Source organism: Caretta caretta, chromosome 11 (assembly GCF_965140235.1).
Source record: "Caretta caretta isolate rCarCar2 chromosome 11, rCarCar1.hap1, whole genome shotgun sequence".
In the NCBI taxonomy this organism is placed as follows: domain Eukaryota; kingdom Metazoa; phylum Chordata; order Testudines; family Cheloniidae; genus Caretta; species Caretta caretta.
In genome coordinates, this window is record NC_134216.1 from 65241626 (window position 1) to 65259707 (window position 18082).

General features: G+C 42.0%; 1 protein-coding gene across 5 annotated transcripts in view; it reads left to right on the forward strand.

Annotated features, from left to right (window-relative positions):
• UNC80 (unc-80 subunit of NALCN channel complex) overlaps positions 1-18082 on the forward strand; it is a 186892-nt gene that overhangs the window by 75310 nt on the left and 93500 nt on the right. For all 5 annotated transcript variants that reach the window (XM_048869155.2, XM_048869158.2, XM_048869156.2 and 2 more), the window contains exons 22-23: positions 1349-1521; positions 17630-17842. In XM_048869155.2, the coding sequence (XP_048725112.1) occupies positions 1349-1521; positions 17630-17842 (386 nt within the window). The remainder of the gene's footprint in view (positions 1-1348; positions 1522-17629; positions 17843-18082) is intronic.

Consider the following 18082-nt stretch of genomic DNA (forward strand, 5'->3'; position numbering starts at 1 on the left):
GGTGGAGAGTTTATACTTTTGATTGTGGTGAATGGTAATCATCTTAGACTTGAAACTACTTTTCAGATTTAGCCTCTGAGTCCTGTCTAGTCCTCCGTCTGCTCTACTCAGGTACTCAGTTTTTCTAGCTTTGTTCCCTTAGAGGTGATAGAAGTGCTCGTATAATGTATTATGTAGATCTTCTGTCAAAGCTTTCAGAAGAGCTTTCCTTTGAGAAGGCAAAAATGGCAGCTGAGCCATGTACCATGTTGAGGTCATGTCGGTGAAGAAATCCAATTGATCTCCCTTGTTTTTGCCTTTAGGGGAGTGTCCGGCTGAAACGAAAGCTTTTGGCAACTCCCCAGCGGTGCTTTAGTTAGAATATTTTTAATTTCATTGTGTTTTCCCAACTAATTAATATTTCTTTCGTGTACCTTTCACAAGCCACACCAACTCTGTAACTTGTTAGGCTTTGCCTACTTACTTACCTTCCTCAGGGGAACCTTGGTTCCAGACTGCATTGTGACTAGCTGACGTGTCCCATACAAGTAACATGTTAATGTGTTCAAAGGAGGCTTTATGGGTTTCATTTTCAAAAGTGACTAGTCATTCTGGGTGCCTCCATTTTTAGGTACACTGCAAATGAGACATCTTAAAGGATTTACAGAAGGTGAGTGCTGAGCAGTTTCTGAAAATCAGGCCTTGACATAAGGTGTCTCAAGGTGGGCTCCCCAAAATAACTAGTCACTTCTGAAGATTTAGGCCTATATAAGTAACAGCTGATCCTTGCCTTGTCCTTTTGGAAGAATTATTACTCGTGTTTGTCCTGCTCAAAATATAATATAACCTTTGTTAAATTCATAGGTGAGGATAAATGCATAGTCTTTCTTAGGGAGAAGGAAGATGATAATCTAAGATAGAGACGGATAAATGGAAATAATCTAAATAAACTGACCAGGAAGTGTGGAGAGGAAGAGAGCCTGAGAGCCTGAACACGCAGAAGACTCGATACTGTATTTACATATTTGAAAAAAGGCCACGGACAAACCATACTCTGATCTAATTTACACTGGAGTAAATCTAAAGCATCTCCATCCACGTCCAGGGAACCATTTTGGACTTACATCAGCATAGCCATGTTCAGAATCAGGCTCACAGTTTTCACAGTCACTGGGTGCCATGGAAATTGTCACACATGCTCAGATCATGTATCAAGTTGAGGGAAGGGAACTGGGTCAGGATCATGCACGCCAGGATTCCTGTACAACTTGTTTTTTTATCTGTGAGGTATTGTGTCCCCCTTCTCTTTGCTGCTTCTCATCTCCCACCCCCCCACCCTGGACCCCCTTTGTACTCTCTACCTCCTCAGGTTGCCACAGTTTTGATGATCACTTGGCCTCCAACCAGGAAGGTGGAAAATCCAAGAATGTAGTGAACCTGGGAGCAATCAGACAAGGCATGAAACGCTTTCAGTTTCTCTTAAACTGCTGTGAGCCAGGCACTATCCCCGATGCCTCCATCCTGGCAGCTGCCCTCGATCTTGTAAGTTATTGAGCAAGCATTCATTAATGCAGTTCTTACCTGCTGAGCAATAATGTACAAACTGGAGTGTATTGAGATGCTACTGTCATTAGTTAATGTCTATAAAGCACTTTTTGAACTGGTAAATCACTATATAAATATGAAGTGTTGTTAATATTAGCTGAAGTTTTAATGTGTGTGACTGCATAAATATGCACAAAAAATGGGTCTCCATTATTATATCAATCCTCTTAATAAGATTATTGCTAACATGAAGTTTTTATGTTCATGCTGCAAATTGCACTAACGGTCAGAAGCTGTCCTTTTGCAAATAGCTTATAACAATACCAAGATACAGGATATAGAATAAAGGACAGGTAACTGCCAGATGTGAGGCTATCATTGCACTGAGGGCTTCTGGTGGTCTCATAAGTAAAGTGAAGCATGGCTGTTAGTCACCAGAGACGCTCAATGGAAAAAACACCAAGGCTCAGCGTTTGGCTGTTTTTAATGTATATACTAATAACTCATGGATCCAAGTCCCAGACAATCCAAGTTGACTGTTCCGTCCTTGCTCCCACTTGTCTTGTCATCTCCTCCACTCCCTCCCTCCGTTGCTGTGCTTGTCCCCTTTCTTCCCTTTGTGCTGCTCTCTCTCTCTCTTTTCCCAGCCCAGTCTCTGAGGACATCTACAGCTGCTGACTTCCAACACCCTTCTTTTCTCTGTGACTGTTGCTTGATCTGTGTTCATTTGCAGCCTTAGCACCCTCCTCTTCAATACTCTCTAGATTTGCTCAGTGGCTTGTCCACCCAGGCTAGCTTTCTGTCCTGGCAGTGTTGGTTGGGTGAATCTCATCATTCATGGGTTGGATATCACACCTGTGAATTACACATTTTTTTTACATAGGTTGTATTGTTTTTAACACTGTAAACCACAGCCTGCCACCCCCCTACGCTGCAGGTTCAAATCCAACCTAGATCAGTATTGGCCAAAAGTTGCTGTTGCCATCTGATGGCTGTTCAGTTTTCTGCGTGCAATTAGGGAGGTGACCTCAATCCATTTCCCAGTGGACAGGTGTGTGCTTCACTAAAGCCCACCACCGTGGCTGGCACTAATTGGCACCTGGGCTGGCTGCAGTGCCAGCAGAGTAGGGGAATGCTGAATCATCCAGGAGGTTGAACTGCCTTTTCACCCTCAGTCATGGGGTCCATGCCAGTCAGAGTTGAGGCAGGCTTGCAGGGCTGGATGGGAAGGCACTCACTCCAAATGCTTGTGCTATAGCAAGAGGACTTCATTCTCCAAGATTGTCAAGCTTCTACCCATCACCAGCATTAGATTAACAAACACAAAATGTAAGAAAAAAACTTTCACTACAGCCTCATAGACGCTGCACTGTATCACTTTAAGACCTTTCTTGAAATCTGTATGGCATGTACTGTAACAAATTATATCACCTTCAAGAGCTGTGTAAGAGAGAAACATGCCATGTGACATCAATCTGGCAAGTGACAATGTCCTTCCTTATTCGTAAAATGTGTCCTGTGTTTAAACCACAGGACCACTCCCTGCATTCTCACTTATTAAGATAACTGCAAATGTACCAACAGGACAGGACAGTGATGTGTTTATACTATGTATGACCTGGGGAATGCTAGGAGCTGGCTTGCCAAGCTGAGTTTCACTCTCCGTCCTTCATCATTAGATGGGTAAAAGCCTTTGGTTCGAGTCTGGAATGGGGTTGCCTGACAAGAAAGAATGGTATAAGAATATCCTGATAAATTCTCTGGGCTGGAATCTGACCTCAGTTACAGTGCCTGTAAATCCAGAGTGTAACTGAGATTACAATTAGTCAAAAAACAGTATTGATTTTACTGTAATCTCCACAAAAGGGTAGTCTGTATTTAGTATATTTTATATTGCATCATCACATACTATTTTTTTCCGTGAAAGCCCTGCCTCATTCATGGTCCAGAATGGAGGATGAATCAGATTTGTGTAGGGAAGGAGACTGTTGTCTGTAGGCCCCCTGCTGGATTTGTTGCAGAAGTTGGGAGGTGTCTAGTGAATGAGGCAGGGGATTGCAGGAGGGAAAAGGTTGGTCTTGTGAGTAAGACAATTGAATGCCACACAGGAGAACTGGATTTTATCCCTGCCTCAGCCACAAAGTTCCTATGTGATGTCATTTAAACTTTTCACACATGGTCACTAATTATGTGTTCCCCATTTTCTGGGTGCCTAACTTGGGACTCTGGATCCTGATTAACAGAGTGCTGAGCCCTCACCGCTGCGACTGAAGTCAGTGGGAGCTCTGCTTTGCACATATAAAGTGCTATATAATGCTAAGTGATCTGGAGAATCAGGCCCTGGGCATCTCAAATTGAGCACCCAAAATTACTGAATCCTTTTGACCTTAATCTCTTTATGGCTCAGACCCCCATCAGTAAAATGGGGGATCATACCATCCCTTCTCTTTACAAGGGTGTTGTGAAAATAAATTAATACATGTCTGTGAAGGATTCAGATAGTGTAGCGATAAGCACTACAGAAAAGCCCATAAGGAAATTAATAATTGCATTTTTTGAGTAGGGTTTGAATAGAGTTCAACAAATAAGGCCTTGGAGCCATGCACTGAACAATGAGAAAGGAAAACATTGAATAGCTGCTCATTAAGTGAGCACCGTCCATTCTGTGCACTGAATGAGGCAGGGGGCCTGTGGAAAAAATGCTATGTGATCATGTACTTACAGACTGTATCAGAATGCATGTGCACAAGGGCGGTGAATTAAGGTTGCCTAGGCAACCTTAATTCTGGCATTTTCTAACTTTTTGAATGCTTGACTTTGCAACCTTAATAATGTTCTTTTCGCATCGTTTGTGTGTGTGCAATACATATGTAGAAAGAGACATTCAGCAGCTGCTGGGCAACTACAACTCTCACTGATTTAAGCAGAAGCTCAGCAACTCTCAGGATTTGTTCAGTCATTTCAAATGAAAAGAAAACAGACAAACACTTGGAATGAAAACTGTGTTTTTCAGCAAATTTAATCTTTCAGAAATAAGACAATACAACACAGCTTTTCAATCTAGATCTTGATTATTTGATTGGAGCACCAAACTTTTGTTATTTCTCCTTCTGTGTTGGACATCTGGAAAAGGACTGAGGTTTGGTTTTAAAAGTGAAGATGTTAAGCTGTAGTTCACAAGCCTAGAAAGATCAAATTTCCTGGTCATAAGGACTGGCAATGAAAGGAATCTGAGGAAAAGGCACCTCTGAATTATTTCCAGTGCTGCCCTTAATTTAGCAGCCGTTGATCCTCTTGTTTCAGAAGCTACATTGCACTAGGGTCGTGATAGCACTAGTGTTTCTCTCTGGTTTTGAGAAGGAGAACACTGAGCTAAGGGAGGAGGAAATCAATCAAAGAGTTTTATATGAGGTTTCTGGTGCCCAGTGGGGCATTGAAGGGTTGGAAGCCCTTGAGCCGATGGTCATGTTATTGCTCCAAAAGTAAAGAACCCCCTAAATTGATCAAAGAGCTCTATTAAAGGGTTCCAATGTGAGCCAACAGATTGTTCATGACAGGGTGTCTCTGCAGAAAGGTGCAGGGATATAAGAACTAAAAGTGATGGAAATCCTTAGTTATCACTGAGAACGGTGTATGGCTATGAAGTCATTGTTATTACAAGAACGTTGAACTAATAAGGGAGTGACAGTGAGTTTGCTCTTTCCAGCATCTTACTAGCTAGTTGGAATCTGGGAATGGGAAGTAGAGCAGAAAAAATATTAAAGCTTCCTGAGGTATTTTCTTTTCTTTGTTTTCTTGACGTTCCTGTTGTGTCTGTCTTTTCTGTAGTCTCAAAGAAGATGGCTACTTTTGGCACAGAGCACAGAATTATATTTATGATCTGGTCACTGAGCTTGAAGTCCTTGTAACCCAACAGATGGGAGCCAGATATGCACAGTATGTGCTGGGATAAATAACTTGCTCCATTTTTGGGAAGTTGGGGCAGGGATCTAGTGCGACAGAGAGAAAATTCACAACACATGTCAAAATCAATATTGCTTTTCACTATCCCCTCTTTTATTTTCCCTTCAGAGTTGTGTCTGCCCTAGCCTTTTCCTATGACAGTAGCAATGGCAGTCAGTCCTGGGTTATTGCATTTGGCTCTCTCTACTCACATTTTGGCAGATGGTTCTGATCTCTGTAGCCTGCCATAAGCAGATGTTTATCTTTTGGGAAGTTGTGGGTATGAGTTGTGTCCAGTTTGATTCAAACATGTCTTTACGACCAAGGCTTCTCAATTGTTGTTTAATCTGCAAGAATGGAGTAGTCCTTACCATATTCCATTTGCTTTTTATCAATTCTGCAGAGTCAGTGACATGTTTTAGCTTTAAGATGTCATATTCACTGTACATTTGAAAAGCTGTCAGTATGTTATTTTACTGCATTGGCCACTGGCAAATTACACTATTATGAAAAAATGCTTTCAACTTCTTTAAAGCAAAGAAAAACACAGTTTAATACAAAGTATATTTTTAAACCGATGTTTCCAAGCTTTTCAAACATTTGTGTGATTTAGATTTGATGCAAATTAAAAGCTCCTTATTTTAAATGATTTTCCCTAGCCATGTTGCTATGACAACTGTTAAAAATTAGGGGCGATCGGCTCCAATTTCGGTCTAGTTCAACCTTCATCAGCATGTTTTTCATGCAGACTTCACAAGTAATTCCATTCTTAAAGTGATCAAAGGGTCTTTGATTAGCACAGATAGTTTAAACATATTTGCCACTGCAACTTAGAGAAATTAGAGCAGTGGAACAAGAGCCATAGGTATTAAAAGGTAATGATTTATTATATACATTGCACCACAGGCTGCCTTGAAGACTAGAAGCTACTTAGTAACATATTATCCAAGAAGTGACATCCATCCCGGGTTTGGTTTTGTAAAGCTGGGTGATGATGGGTTACCAAGTGTTTTATGAACATTAATAATTGGTTACAGGCCATTTTACTCCTTTGTCTCCAGCTGAAATTCAGTCTGGGCTGGTAGGAAATTAAATCTGTTACCTACTGAAGATAATTTCGAGGTCTAAGTTGAATGGGTTTGGTATGCCACTCTAGTCCCTTGTGGATAGATTCCCACATCAGAGGACTAGGATCAAAGGTGTGTTCTTAGAATGTGCTGGCTAAAATATTCTAATGAGCATGTTTGAAAAGTCTAGTGTAGAGAGGGGCCACTACCTTTAACATGTGATAAACTGATCGAATTAAGGCCTAGGGGCACAATACTCTTTACCATGACCTGCTTAGTGCATGTTAAAGTCAATACTGCTTTGTCCGCACTGGACTTCTAGAAAGTATTAATCAACATGTGTTAGCTAATATGTTCTAACACCACATATGTATCCTAGTCGAGACCAGACCTGACTGATGCAAATGGCAATACTTGACACCAAGTACTGACAGAAAGCTCAAGTGCTTAAAGGGCAGAGAGACTGAATTAACCATTTACTCTTGGAGCAATTGCTCCCAGTTCAGGGTTCCATGCCCAGTGATGAGTTGGTATTCATACACTTGCTCAGCTGCTGCCCGCGATGTACTTGCCTTATGGCTACAGCGAGAAGAGCTGTCAGTCTGACATCTTTCACAAGCAACTAACAGTTTATTTTAAAAATAGCTATGTTTTTTCCCCAGAAGAGAAAATAGGGGAATAGGGAATAAATTCGTTTGAACTGCCATGGTGAAGAAAGGGGTGGCCACAAAAAAGTTACTATCAGTAGGTAGTATTAGTCTTGCAAAATTACTTGACAATTGAAGGAAACAAGAATGGAATTGGAGGCTCTCTGGTCACAAACCTCTACAAGATCAGACAGTAGCATGATATTATCTCATTTTGATTCCATCTTAAGCCACCTGCTCATCCAGATCAGCCTTGCATTTTATAGCATGAGTTGAACAGACTATTGAGGAGCCCCTCTGGGGTTCTGTAAAATATTAATTAAGAAAAATGTGGATTCTTATTCAGGTTGATTTATACAGTACAAAAAAAGTGTTATGGGAATTCTAATGTAAAAAGGTGGAGATTTTACTTTGATGACTTGTAAACAAAATTCCATAGAAAGTAGCAATGCTACTTAGGATTTTGCTGCTGTGTTGAGTTTTGACAGTAACCGTGGTAACTTGTGGTTCTTTTCAGCTACGCATCGCCTGCCCGATTCATTTCTCTCCATTTGTGATGTGTTTCTCTGTGATGTGAATCCATCCCTGTCCATTCTATCACATCTTCATCTTTCTTTTGCTGCTGCTTCCGATTGCTCTGGGCTCCAGGTAAGCTATTGCAGGGAGTCTGTGCACTGTCACGTTTAGCAGGGTCGTTCTCTCTGCAGGTGACTCACTTAATGTTTTAAATTAGGAACATCTGAGCAGGACTCTGCAGAACAAGGGGCCAAATCCCCCAGCCCTTACTTGGGAGGGAAATCCTTCCCCAAACATGCAAGACCACTGAAACTATTTGCATGAGTAAGGATTTCACAAGTGAGGAAGGGTTTGCTGAATTAGGCCCAGGAGATCCAACTTCCCTGTCACTTGGGTGTTGGCAGTGATGAGCTGCCAAAATCTTAACAACTGGTTCCTTCCTCACCCCATGAGTGCCCATCCCCGCCCCCCGGGACTCCTGCTCCATCCAACCTCCCGCGTTCCTTGACGCCCCCCCCCACCCCCCCCAGGACCCCTGACCCATCCACCCCCCTCCCCTGTCCGCCCCCAGAACCAGGCAGGAGGTTCTCGTGGGCCACCATAGTGGGGTGGGCGGAGAAGCAGAGCGGGGCAGCGCGTTCAGGGGAGGAGACGGAGCGGAGGTGAGGTTGGGCGGGGAGCTATCGGTGGGCGCTATGCACCCACCAAATTTTCCCCTTGGGTGGAGCACCCATGGAGTCGGCGTCTAAGGCGCCACTTTTGGCCGGTTAATTTTAGAAGCCCTTTTAGAACTGTTTGTCCCTCGTAGAACAACCGGTTCTAAAAGGGCTTCTAAATTTAACAACCAGTTTTAGTGAACCAGTGCAAACCGGCTCCAGCTCACCACTGGGTGTTGGTGATTATGAGAAAGTTACTGCCTTTGAGAGCAGTGACCACAGAGCAATATCCAGTAAATCTGTTTAAGAACTTTATTGTGCCTGCTATACAGAACCCTCCCTGTAGGGGGTGCAGAGCCACACGGGTCCAGGAGGAACTCCCCGGGTGTGCAGGCAGATCATCTGTCCATCCGTGGTACTTTTGTGAACCCCATCATTGCAGTATCTGAGCACCTCACAACCTTTAATTTATTTATTCTTGCACCACTCCTGTGAGGAAAGGAAGTGCTATTATCCTCATGTTACAGATATTCTCTGTGTCCCTCCCTTCCGCAAATTATTTGCCCAAGGTCACACAGGAAGTCTGTGGTAGAGCGGGGAGTTGAACCCAGGACCCCTAGTTCCAGCACTTCAGCTACTGGACCATCCTTCCTCTTTCATCCCTTGTTACTCCCCCACCCACCATCTTTAATTGCCTCAGTCTCCTTTTCCCTTGAAAGACCTAGGCCAGATCTACACTACAGAGCTATGTTGGTATAACTACGTCGCTGACAACATTATTATACCAACCTAACCCCCATGTAGACAGCACTATGTCGATGGGAGAGCTGCTGCCTTTGACGTAGCTACCACCTCTCAGGGAGGTGGATTAACTATGCCAACAGGAGAAGCTCTTCCATGGGCGTAGGGGTATCTTCATAAAGGCGCTACAGTGGCACAGCTGCACCTCTGTAGCGCTGTATGTAGAAACAAGCCCCTGGATAATAATAGATTAATTCTCTGCTTGGGACCATCATCTTGGTTCATTTCCTTGTACCCGAGGGGATATATAAGCATAGGTGAAACACCATAACTGCTGCACCATGGACCTGAGAATGACATCATGGGTACAATCTTCCTGGTGCTGATAAATCTGCAGACCACTGTTCCCTCTAAGCTGTGGGCGTATGCACACAGATCTTAAACCCCGCTCACACGGTGAAACACCGCGCGCACTCCAGCTTCGGCAGCAGCTTTCTTTGGTTTTTTTTTTGCTTCAGCGGCGGCACAGAAGAAATTTTTTGTGCACATGGCCTGTTAAAAATTAGAGGGAATATTGCTACAGATGAGGTTAATGTTATGCTCTTTTGGGGTACGTTGATCCTCACCTATTCCTTGTTCCATGTATCTTGGATACATATGGGCCATAATGTATGATGGCTGTCCTAGGTAGCTAAGAGTCCATACAAGCCTTAGGTATAATCCCACCTCTTTGGTGTCACTGAATCCCTGACTTTCAGCTACTAACCCAAATAGTCATGCATCATTTCAGAACCTCTAACATGATGCATATTCCCATTGTTCATAGGTATCCTAACAGGTAGATATTTTCTGCCCTCATTTGAATTGAAAAGAAAGACAAACTACAACAGAATGTCACACCAAAAAGCAATTACCCCTCCCCCTCCCCGAAATGTTTCTTTTTTTTTTAATTTAGCCAAAATCGCTCTTTTTTTTTTGCCAGTCTTCCAAGAGGCCCCACATTTTTCAATTGTATTCATAACCTTTTGTGACTGTAATTGAATCAATGGTGTATGGTTCTTTAGATGCAGATCCTCACCTGCTTAAGCTGCTGTTGTCTTAATACCTAAATACATTTTACACATGCATTTGTGCACCATGAAACCAATATATTATGGATACAGAATCATCATCTCAACTCTTTAACAATCACCTAGTCACTAGCGCCTACTCATGAGCTGTGGACATTTAAAAAGATGTGGAGCATTTGCTAAATTGCTTTTTGCCTATAAAAATTGCAGGAAATGAGCGGGTGGGAAAATAAAATAAAAGTGAGAAAAACAATTTTCTTTTATTATTTGTAGTGTTGTTGTAGCAGTGTTAATCCCAGGATATTAGAGAGACAAGATGGGTGAGGTAATATCTTTTATTGTATCAACTTCTGTTGGTGAAAGAGACAAGCTTTTGAGCTACATAAAGCTCTTCTTCAGGACTGGGAAAGGTACTCAGCGTCTCCCAGCTAAATACAAGGTGGAACAGATTGTTTAGTGTAAGTAGTTAGCACATATTCCAAGGGACCAATTGAGGGGAAGTGGACCATTAACATTCCTAAGGAAGGCAGAGAGATATGTTGATGAGGCTTTTCAGGGCACTGTAGATTTGTCCCACCTCCAGTCAGACAGCCCTTGCGCTGTTAAGGAGGATGAAAGGCCCAGAGAAGGAGAGCAGTCAACCGGGAAGAGAGGGAAACCTTCCCATAGTTGGGACCTCCTTCCAGATGATGTTGGGGTATCCTCTCGCACTGAGGTTACCTCTCCGGGGGAGGGAACTGCAGTCATTAGGAAAAGGCAGGTGTTAGTAATGGGAGATTCGATCATTAGAAACATAGATAGCTGGGTTTGTGATGACCGGGAGAACCATATGGTGACTTGCCTGCCTGATGCGAAGGTTGTGGATCTCTCGAGGCATCTAGATAGACTTATGTGTAGTGCTGGGGAGGACCGGTGGTCATGGTGCATGTAGGTACCAGTGACCTAGGGAAGGGTAGGAGAGATGTCCTGGAGGCCAAATTTAGGCTGCTAGGAAAGAGACTGAAATCCAGGACCTCTATGGTGGCATTCTCAGAAATGCTACCAGTTTTACGCGTAGGGCCAGGAAAGTAGGCAGAGCGTCAGAGTCTCAATGCGTGGATGAGAAAATGGTGTAGAGAGGAGGGGTTTAGATTTATTAGGAACTGGGGAAACTTTTGGGATGGGGAGCCTATACAGGAAGGATGGGCTCCACCTAACCAAAGTGGATCCAGACTGCTGGCACTTCACATTAAAAAGGTTGCAGAGCAGTTTTTAAACTAAGAGATGGGGAAAACCGATTGCTGCAGAGGCACACGTGGATTGGACAGAGACTTCTCTTAGAGGAGTCTATTGATAGAGATTCTCTAGGTTTTAGTCAGGAGGGGGGGATGAAAGAGGATAAAGTATGGGCCAGCTTAGATGAGAAACATTCACATAAAGAATCTGACACATCAGAAAAGGGCAGACAAATAAACAGTGACAAGTTTTTAAAGTGTTTGTACACAAATGCTAGAAGTCTAAATAATAAGATGAGTGAACTAGAGTGCCTTGTGTTGAAGGAGAATATTGATATAATAGGCATCACAGAAACCTGGTGGAGTGAGGACAATCAATGGGACACAATCATTCAGGGGTATAAAATATATGGGAAGGACAGAACAGGTCATGCGGGGGGGAGTGGCACTATATGTGAAAGAAAAAGTAGAATCAAATGAAATAAAAATCTTAAATGAACCCACATGTTCCATAGAATCTCTATGGATAGTAATTCCATGCTCTAATAAGAATATAACAGAAGGGATCTATTACCGACCACCTGACCAGGTCAGTGATAGTGACGATGAAATGCTAAGGGAGATTAGAGGGGCTAGCAAAATAAAGAACTCAGTAATAGTGAGGGATTTCAGTTATCCCCATATTGACTGGGTACATGTCACCTCAGGACGAAATGCAGAGACAAAATTTCTCGATATTTTAAATAACTGCTTCTTGGAGCAACTAGTACAGGAACCCACAAGGGGAGAGGCAGGTCTCGATCTAATCCTGAGTGGAGCGCAGGATCTGGTCCAAGAAGTAACTATAACAGGACTGCTTGGAAATAGTGACTATAATATAATAACATTTAACATTCCTGTGGTGGGAAGAACACCTCAACAGCCCAACACTGTGGCATTTAATTTCAGAAAGGGGAGCTATTCAAAAATGAGGAGGTTAGTTAAATAGAAATTAAAAGGTACAGTGACTAGAGTGAAATCCCTGCAAGCTGCATGGACACTTTTGAAAGACACCATAATAGAGGCTCAATTTAAATGTATACCCCAAATTAAAAAACACAGTAAAAGAACTAAAAAAGAGCCACCGTGGCTTAACAACCATGTAAAAGAAGCAGTGAGAGATAAAATGGCATATTTTAAAAAGTGGAAGTCAAATCCTAGAGGTAAATAGAAAGGGGCATAAACACTGCCAAATTAAATGTAAAAATGTGATAAGAAAAGCCAAAAAGGAGTTTGAAGAACAGCTAGCCAAAATCTCAAAAGGTAATAACAAAATGTTTTTTTAAAGTACATCAGAAGCAGGAAGCCAGTTAAACAACCAGTGGGGCCCCTAGACAATCGAGATACAAAAGGAGTACTTAAAGACGATAAAATCATCGCAGAGAAACTAAATGAATTCTTTGCTTCAGTCTTCATGGCTGAGGATGTTAGGGAGATTTCCAAACCTGACCCGTATTTTGTAGATGACAAATCTGAGGAATTGTCACAGATTGAAGTGTCACTAGAGGAGGTTTTGGAATTAATTGAGAAACTTAACAGTAACAAGTCACCTGGACCAGATGGCATTCACCCAAGAGTTCTGAAGGAACTCAAATGTGAAATTGCGGAACTATTAACTATAGTTTGTAACCTGTCCTTTAAATCAGCTACTGTACCCAGTGACTGGAATATAGCTAACGTAACGCCAATATTTAAAAAGGGCTCTAGAGGTGATCCTGGCAATTACAGACCGGTAAGTCTAACATCAGTATCAGGCAAATTAGTTGAAACAATAGTAAAGAATAAAATTGTCAGACACATAGAAGAACATAAATTGTTGCGCAGAAGTCAACATGGTTTCTGTAAAGGGAGATCTTGTCTTACTAATCTATTAGAGTTCTTTGAGGGGGTCAACAAACATGTGGTCGAGGGGGATCCGGTGGACATAGTGTACTTAAATTTCCAGAAAGCCTTTGACAAGGTCCCTCACCAAAGGCTCTTACATAAATTAAGTTGTCATGGGATAAGAGGGAAGATTCTTTCATGGATTGAGAACCGGTTAAAAGACAGGGAAAAAAGGGTAAGAATAAATGGTAAATTTTCAGAATGGGGAGGGATAACTAGTGATGTTCCCCAAGGGTCAGTCCTAGGACCAATCCTATTCAACCTATGCATAAATGATCTGGAGAAAGGGGTAAACAGTGAGGTGGCAAAGTTTGCAGATGATACTAAACTGCTCAAGATAGTTAAGACCAAAGCAAACTGAAGAACTTCAACAAGATCTCACAAAACTAAGTGATTGGGCAACAAAATGGCAAATGAAATTTAATGTGGATAAATGTAAAGTAATGCACATTGGAAAAAAATAACCCCAACTATACATACAATATGATGGGGGCTAATTTAGCTACAACTAATCTAGAGAAAGATCTTGGAGTCATCGTGGATAGTTCTCTAAAGACGTCCACGCAGTGTGCAGCAGCAGTCAAAAAAGCAAACGGGATGTTAGGAATCATTTAAAAAGGGATAGAGAATAAGACGGAGAATATCTTATTGCCCTTATATAAATCCATGGTACGCCCACATTTTGAATACTGTGTACAGATGTGGTCCCCTCATCTCAAAAAAGATATACTGGCATTAGAAAAGGTTCAGAAAAGGTCAATTAAAATGATTAGGGGTTTGGAATGGATCCCATATGAGGAGAGATTAAAGAGGCTAGGACTTTTCGGCTTGGAAAAGAGGAGACTAAGGGGGGATATGATAGAGATCTATAAAATCATGAGTGGTGTGGAGAAAGTGAATAAGGAAAAGTTATTTACTTGTTCCCATAATATAAGAACTAGGGGCCACCAAATGAAATTAATGGGCAGCAGGTTTAAAACAAATAAAAGGAAGTTCTTCTTCACTCAGCACACAGTCAACCTGTGGAACTCCTTGCCTGTGGAGGTTGTGAAGGCTAGGATTATAACAGGGTTTAAAAGAGAACTGGATAAATTCATGGAGGTTAAGTCCATTAATGGCTATTAGCCAGGATGAGTAAGCAATGGTGTCCCTAATCTCTGTTTGTCAGAGGGTGGAGATGGATGGCAGGAGAGAGATCACTAGATCATTACCTGTTAGGTTCACTCCCTCTGGGGCACTTGGCATTGGCCACTGTCGGTAGACAGGATACTGGGCTGGATGGACCTTTGGTCTGACCCAGTATGGCCATTCTTATGTTCTCCTGTAGTCCCAGAACAAAAAGGACGTGTGAGTGGGTTTCAGATTGTTGTAACAAGCCATAAATCCAGTGTCTTTTAGACACTGATTTCAGTATCTAGAAAAGTTGTGAATTTAGGCTCCAAAGGTCATCTCTTGAAGGTGTTGTGAAGGTTGTCTTTGAGGGTGATTACTGAGAGGTCAGAGTGATCATTCTCACGCTGGAACCCATCCATACAGGGTATCATTAAACAATTACAACCATACTCTATAGGGACCACATCCTGAAATAAATCTTTCCCAAACCCCCTCTTCTGGCCTTCAACCAACCCCCCAACCTCGCCACGCTCCTCATCAGCAGCAAGCTCCCCATAGACAAGGACACCCCACCTCAAAATGGTACGAGACCCTCCCAGAACAACAAATGCAAAATCTGCAGACATATCTCCACTGCTGCAATGACCAATCCCCCGCTAGGGTGACCAGATAGCAAGTGTGAAAAATCGGGACGGGGCTGGGTGGTAATAAGAGCCCATATTAAAAAGAAGTCTCAAATATTGGGACTGTCCCTATAAAATCGGGACATCTGGTCACCCTCCCCCTCCTCCCCACAACTCACCTTTCAAGATCCCTGGGTCCTTCATATGCCTATCACAAAATGTGGTGTGCTTCAGCCAGTGCACGAAATGCCACACTAACACCTACGTGAGTGAAACCAGATAATCACTCTGCTCTTGAATGAACTCTCACAGAAAAATAATAAAAGACAAAAACACCATATCACCCGTGGGTGAACACTTCACAAAATGATCGCACCATATCTGACCTCAGTCTTTGCCTTCAAAGGAAACCTGCACAACACCATCAAAAGATGAGTCTGGGAGCTTAAATTCATAACTTTGATTGACACTAAAAATGAATATGTGGTAACTACTTATGCTAAACATTCTGTTCCACCTTGTATTTAGCTGTGGCATTATGAGTGCTTTTCCCAGGCCTGAAGAAGAGCTGTGTTTAGCTTGAAAACTTGTCTCTTTCAGTGACAGAAGCTGGTTCAATAAAAGATACTGCCTCACCCACCTTGTCTCTCTATCCCAAGTGGTAAAAACATTATTTATTTTGACAGTGATGTAAACTGGGTGTGGGAGGAGACTTCTAATTTCAAAGTTACAAATTACAGTTTCTATTTTTAAACATGTTGGCTAGACTTTTTCAGAAGCCCCAAATTGGTCTAACTCTCTAACCTCTGAATCCAATCATAAAACTCCAATTGAATCTAATGGGAGCAGAGTTAGGCCAATGCTGAGTGCTTTTGAAGTCCTACCTGTTAAATATGCAGACAGAAAAAAGAAAGATTGATCGCTAAACAAAAAACAGACAGGCAATGTAAAAAAAAATCACTTAGCAGGGCCCAACCCTGCCAGGAGTCCTATCTATTTTGAGGCCATAAATTGTGTAATTTATTTGCAGTTCACTGGAACTTGTTTGTATTTGGTTGTTCACCTTATTTGTACTGTTTGTACTTCAATAACAGTTATTCACTTTCTATACTAATATTCAGAATTAAGCTTAAATCAAGCCCAAAAGTAAAATTGGAAAAATACATATGACACTGAAAAGTTTACGTTATTACCAAATAAACCCTCAACATATTCATGAGGGCAAGCACGGTGTCTTTTAAAATGGGGCATTTTAAATCAAATTCAGCTAAGATAGGTATCATTTCTCCCTGTTATGAAAAACAAATTTTCAGTATGTTGGGACACATATGAACAAATTTTGCTTGAAAAAAATTAAGGCAAAAATTTTCAAACTTGGATACCTAATGTTAGGGCTTCGGGTCAAATTCTCTGCTGGCATTAATTGGCAGAGCTCTGCTGAAGTCAGTGGGGTTACACTGATTTATACCACCACAGAATTTGGTCCACCCATGTCTAATTGCTGTCAGCACAGAATGTGCTGGCCTCCATTTCAGCAAGCCTCCATGAAGGCATCCACACCTGTGTCACCCAGGCAGAACAAATCACGATGCATGGAAATGCTGGTGTATATGTGCCCAAACTGGCATTTTTGTCTGTAGTATTTGTCTGCATGCTGATGTAAGCAGCTTGAAAATTTGGTTCACTGCTCTGGGAAAAGTTTCAGCTGGAATCTGTTTTATTTTTTGGCAGTTATACAAATTTCTGGATAAAAGGGTTTCTAATGAAGTAGGGAAACAGACAGTTAATTGTAGCATAGCGCAGTGTGCTGTTAAATACCGCCATAATAGATAAAGAAAAACACAATGTCAAGAAGAGGCTGTATGCGTGCCTTGATTTGCATACATATGTGTATATTTGTCTATGTTGTCACGTTATTTGCAAAAACCAATAAAATTGCTTCAAAAGAAGTGATCATTAGTGAGCAGGAGGGACTGGGCAGAAAATGGAAGTAAGTTCTATTATATCTGTGTGCACAGAAGTGAGAATTTATTTATTTATTTATATTACTGTTATTCTCTCCCTTCTAGGCAACCCAAAACATCTTAAGCATTTATATTGGTGTGTTGTAGATGTAGGGGCCAGACACATAATTCACATCCGGATCTGAACTTTCCCAAGATTCAGGGGTGTTCAAATCTAGGGGTTTGATTCAGACACATCTCTGTTTATTTCACACTCTTAGCCAGCCCATCTTATCTGTCTCCATTATGAGTGAGGTATACCACCAGTTACAGAAAACAAGGATGTCATTAAAGATGATTTGAAGGCAAGAGACACCCATTATTGTAACCACATTAATACCAGTGTGGATCTTGCATTCCTCTAGTGGCTGAACCAGGTATAGAAATTTATACCTGGTCTTGCACCCTAAGTAATAGATGCAGAGGTCATGGGTTTGATACTAGCAAAGAACCTACCTAAAGGATAATCACACTAACTGTGATCCTCCAGAGATAGCTGCTTTCCATTTGCAAACCAGTCCAGATAATGCCACCTCTTCAATTAGATTGGTTGGTTCATAGTTTTTAATGTAATTTTGCAAACATTTCAGGAAGCTCCCGTAGTGGCAAGAGCAGCCCTGTTTCTCGAATGTGCTCGCTTCGTTCACCGCTGCAATCGCGGCAACTGGCCAGAGTGGATGAAGGGGCACCATGTGAACATCACTAAGAAAGGCCTGTCCCGTGGACGTTCTCCAATAGTGGGGAACAAACGGAACCAGAAGCTGCAGTGGAACGCAGCCAAACTCTTCTACCAGTGGGGAGATGTAAGTTTTCACCTTTTTTTTTTCTTTAAGCTAAAATAATCAAATGGCAATCAAATCAAGAGGAGTGGGGGGGCTCAACATTTAATGTCCTTCCTCCTAGCATCCACTTTAGACATGTAGGTCCAGATCTTCAGCAGGTGCAAATCAGCCTGGTTCCATAGAGGCTATGCCAGGATATACCTGCTGAGTGCCTGGCCCTTATTGGAAGCTGCATCATGCAGCTGTTAGTTTGAAATGCTG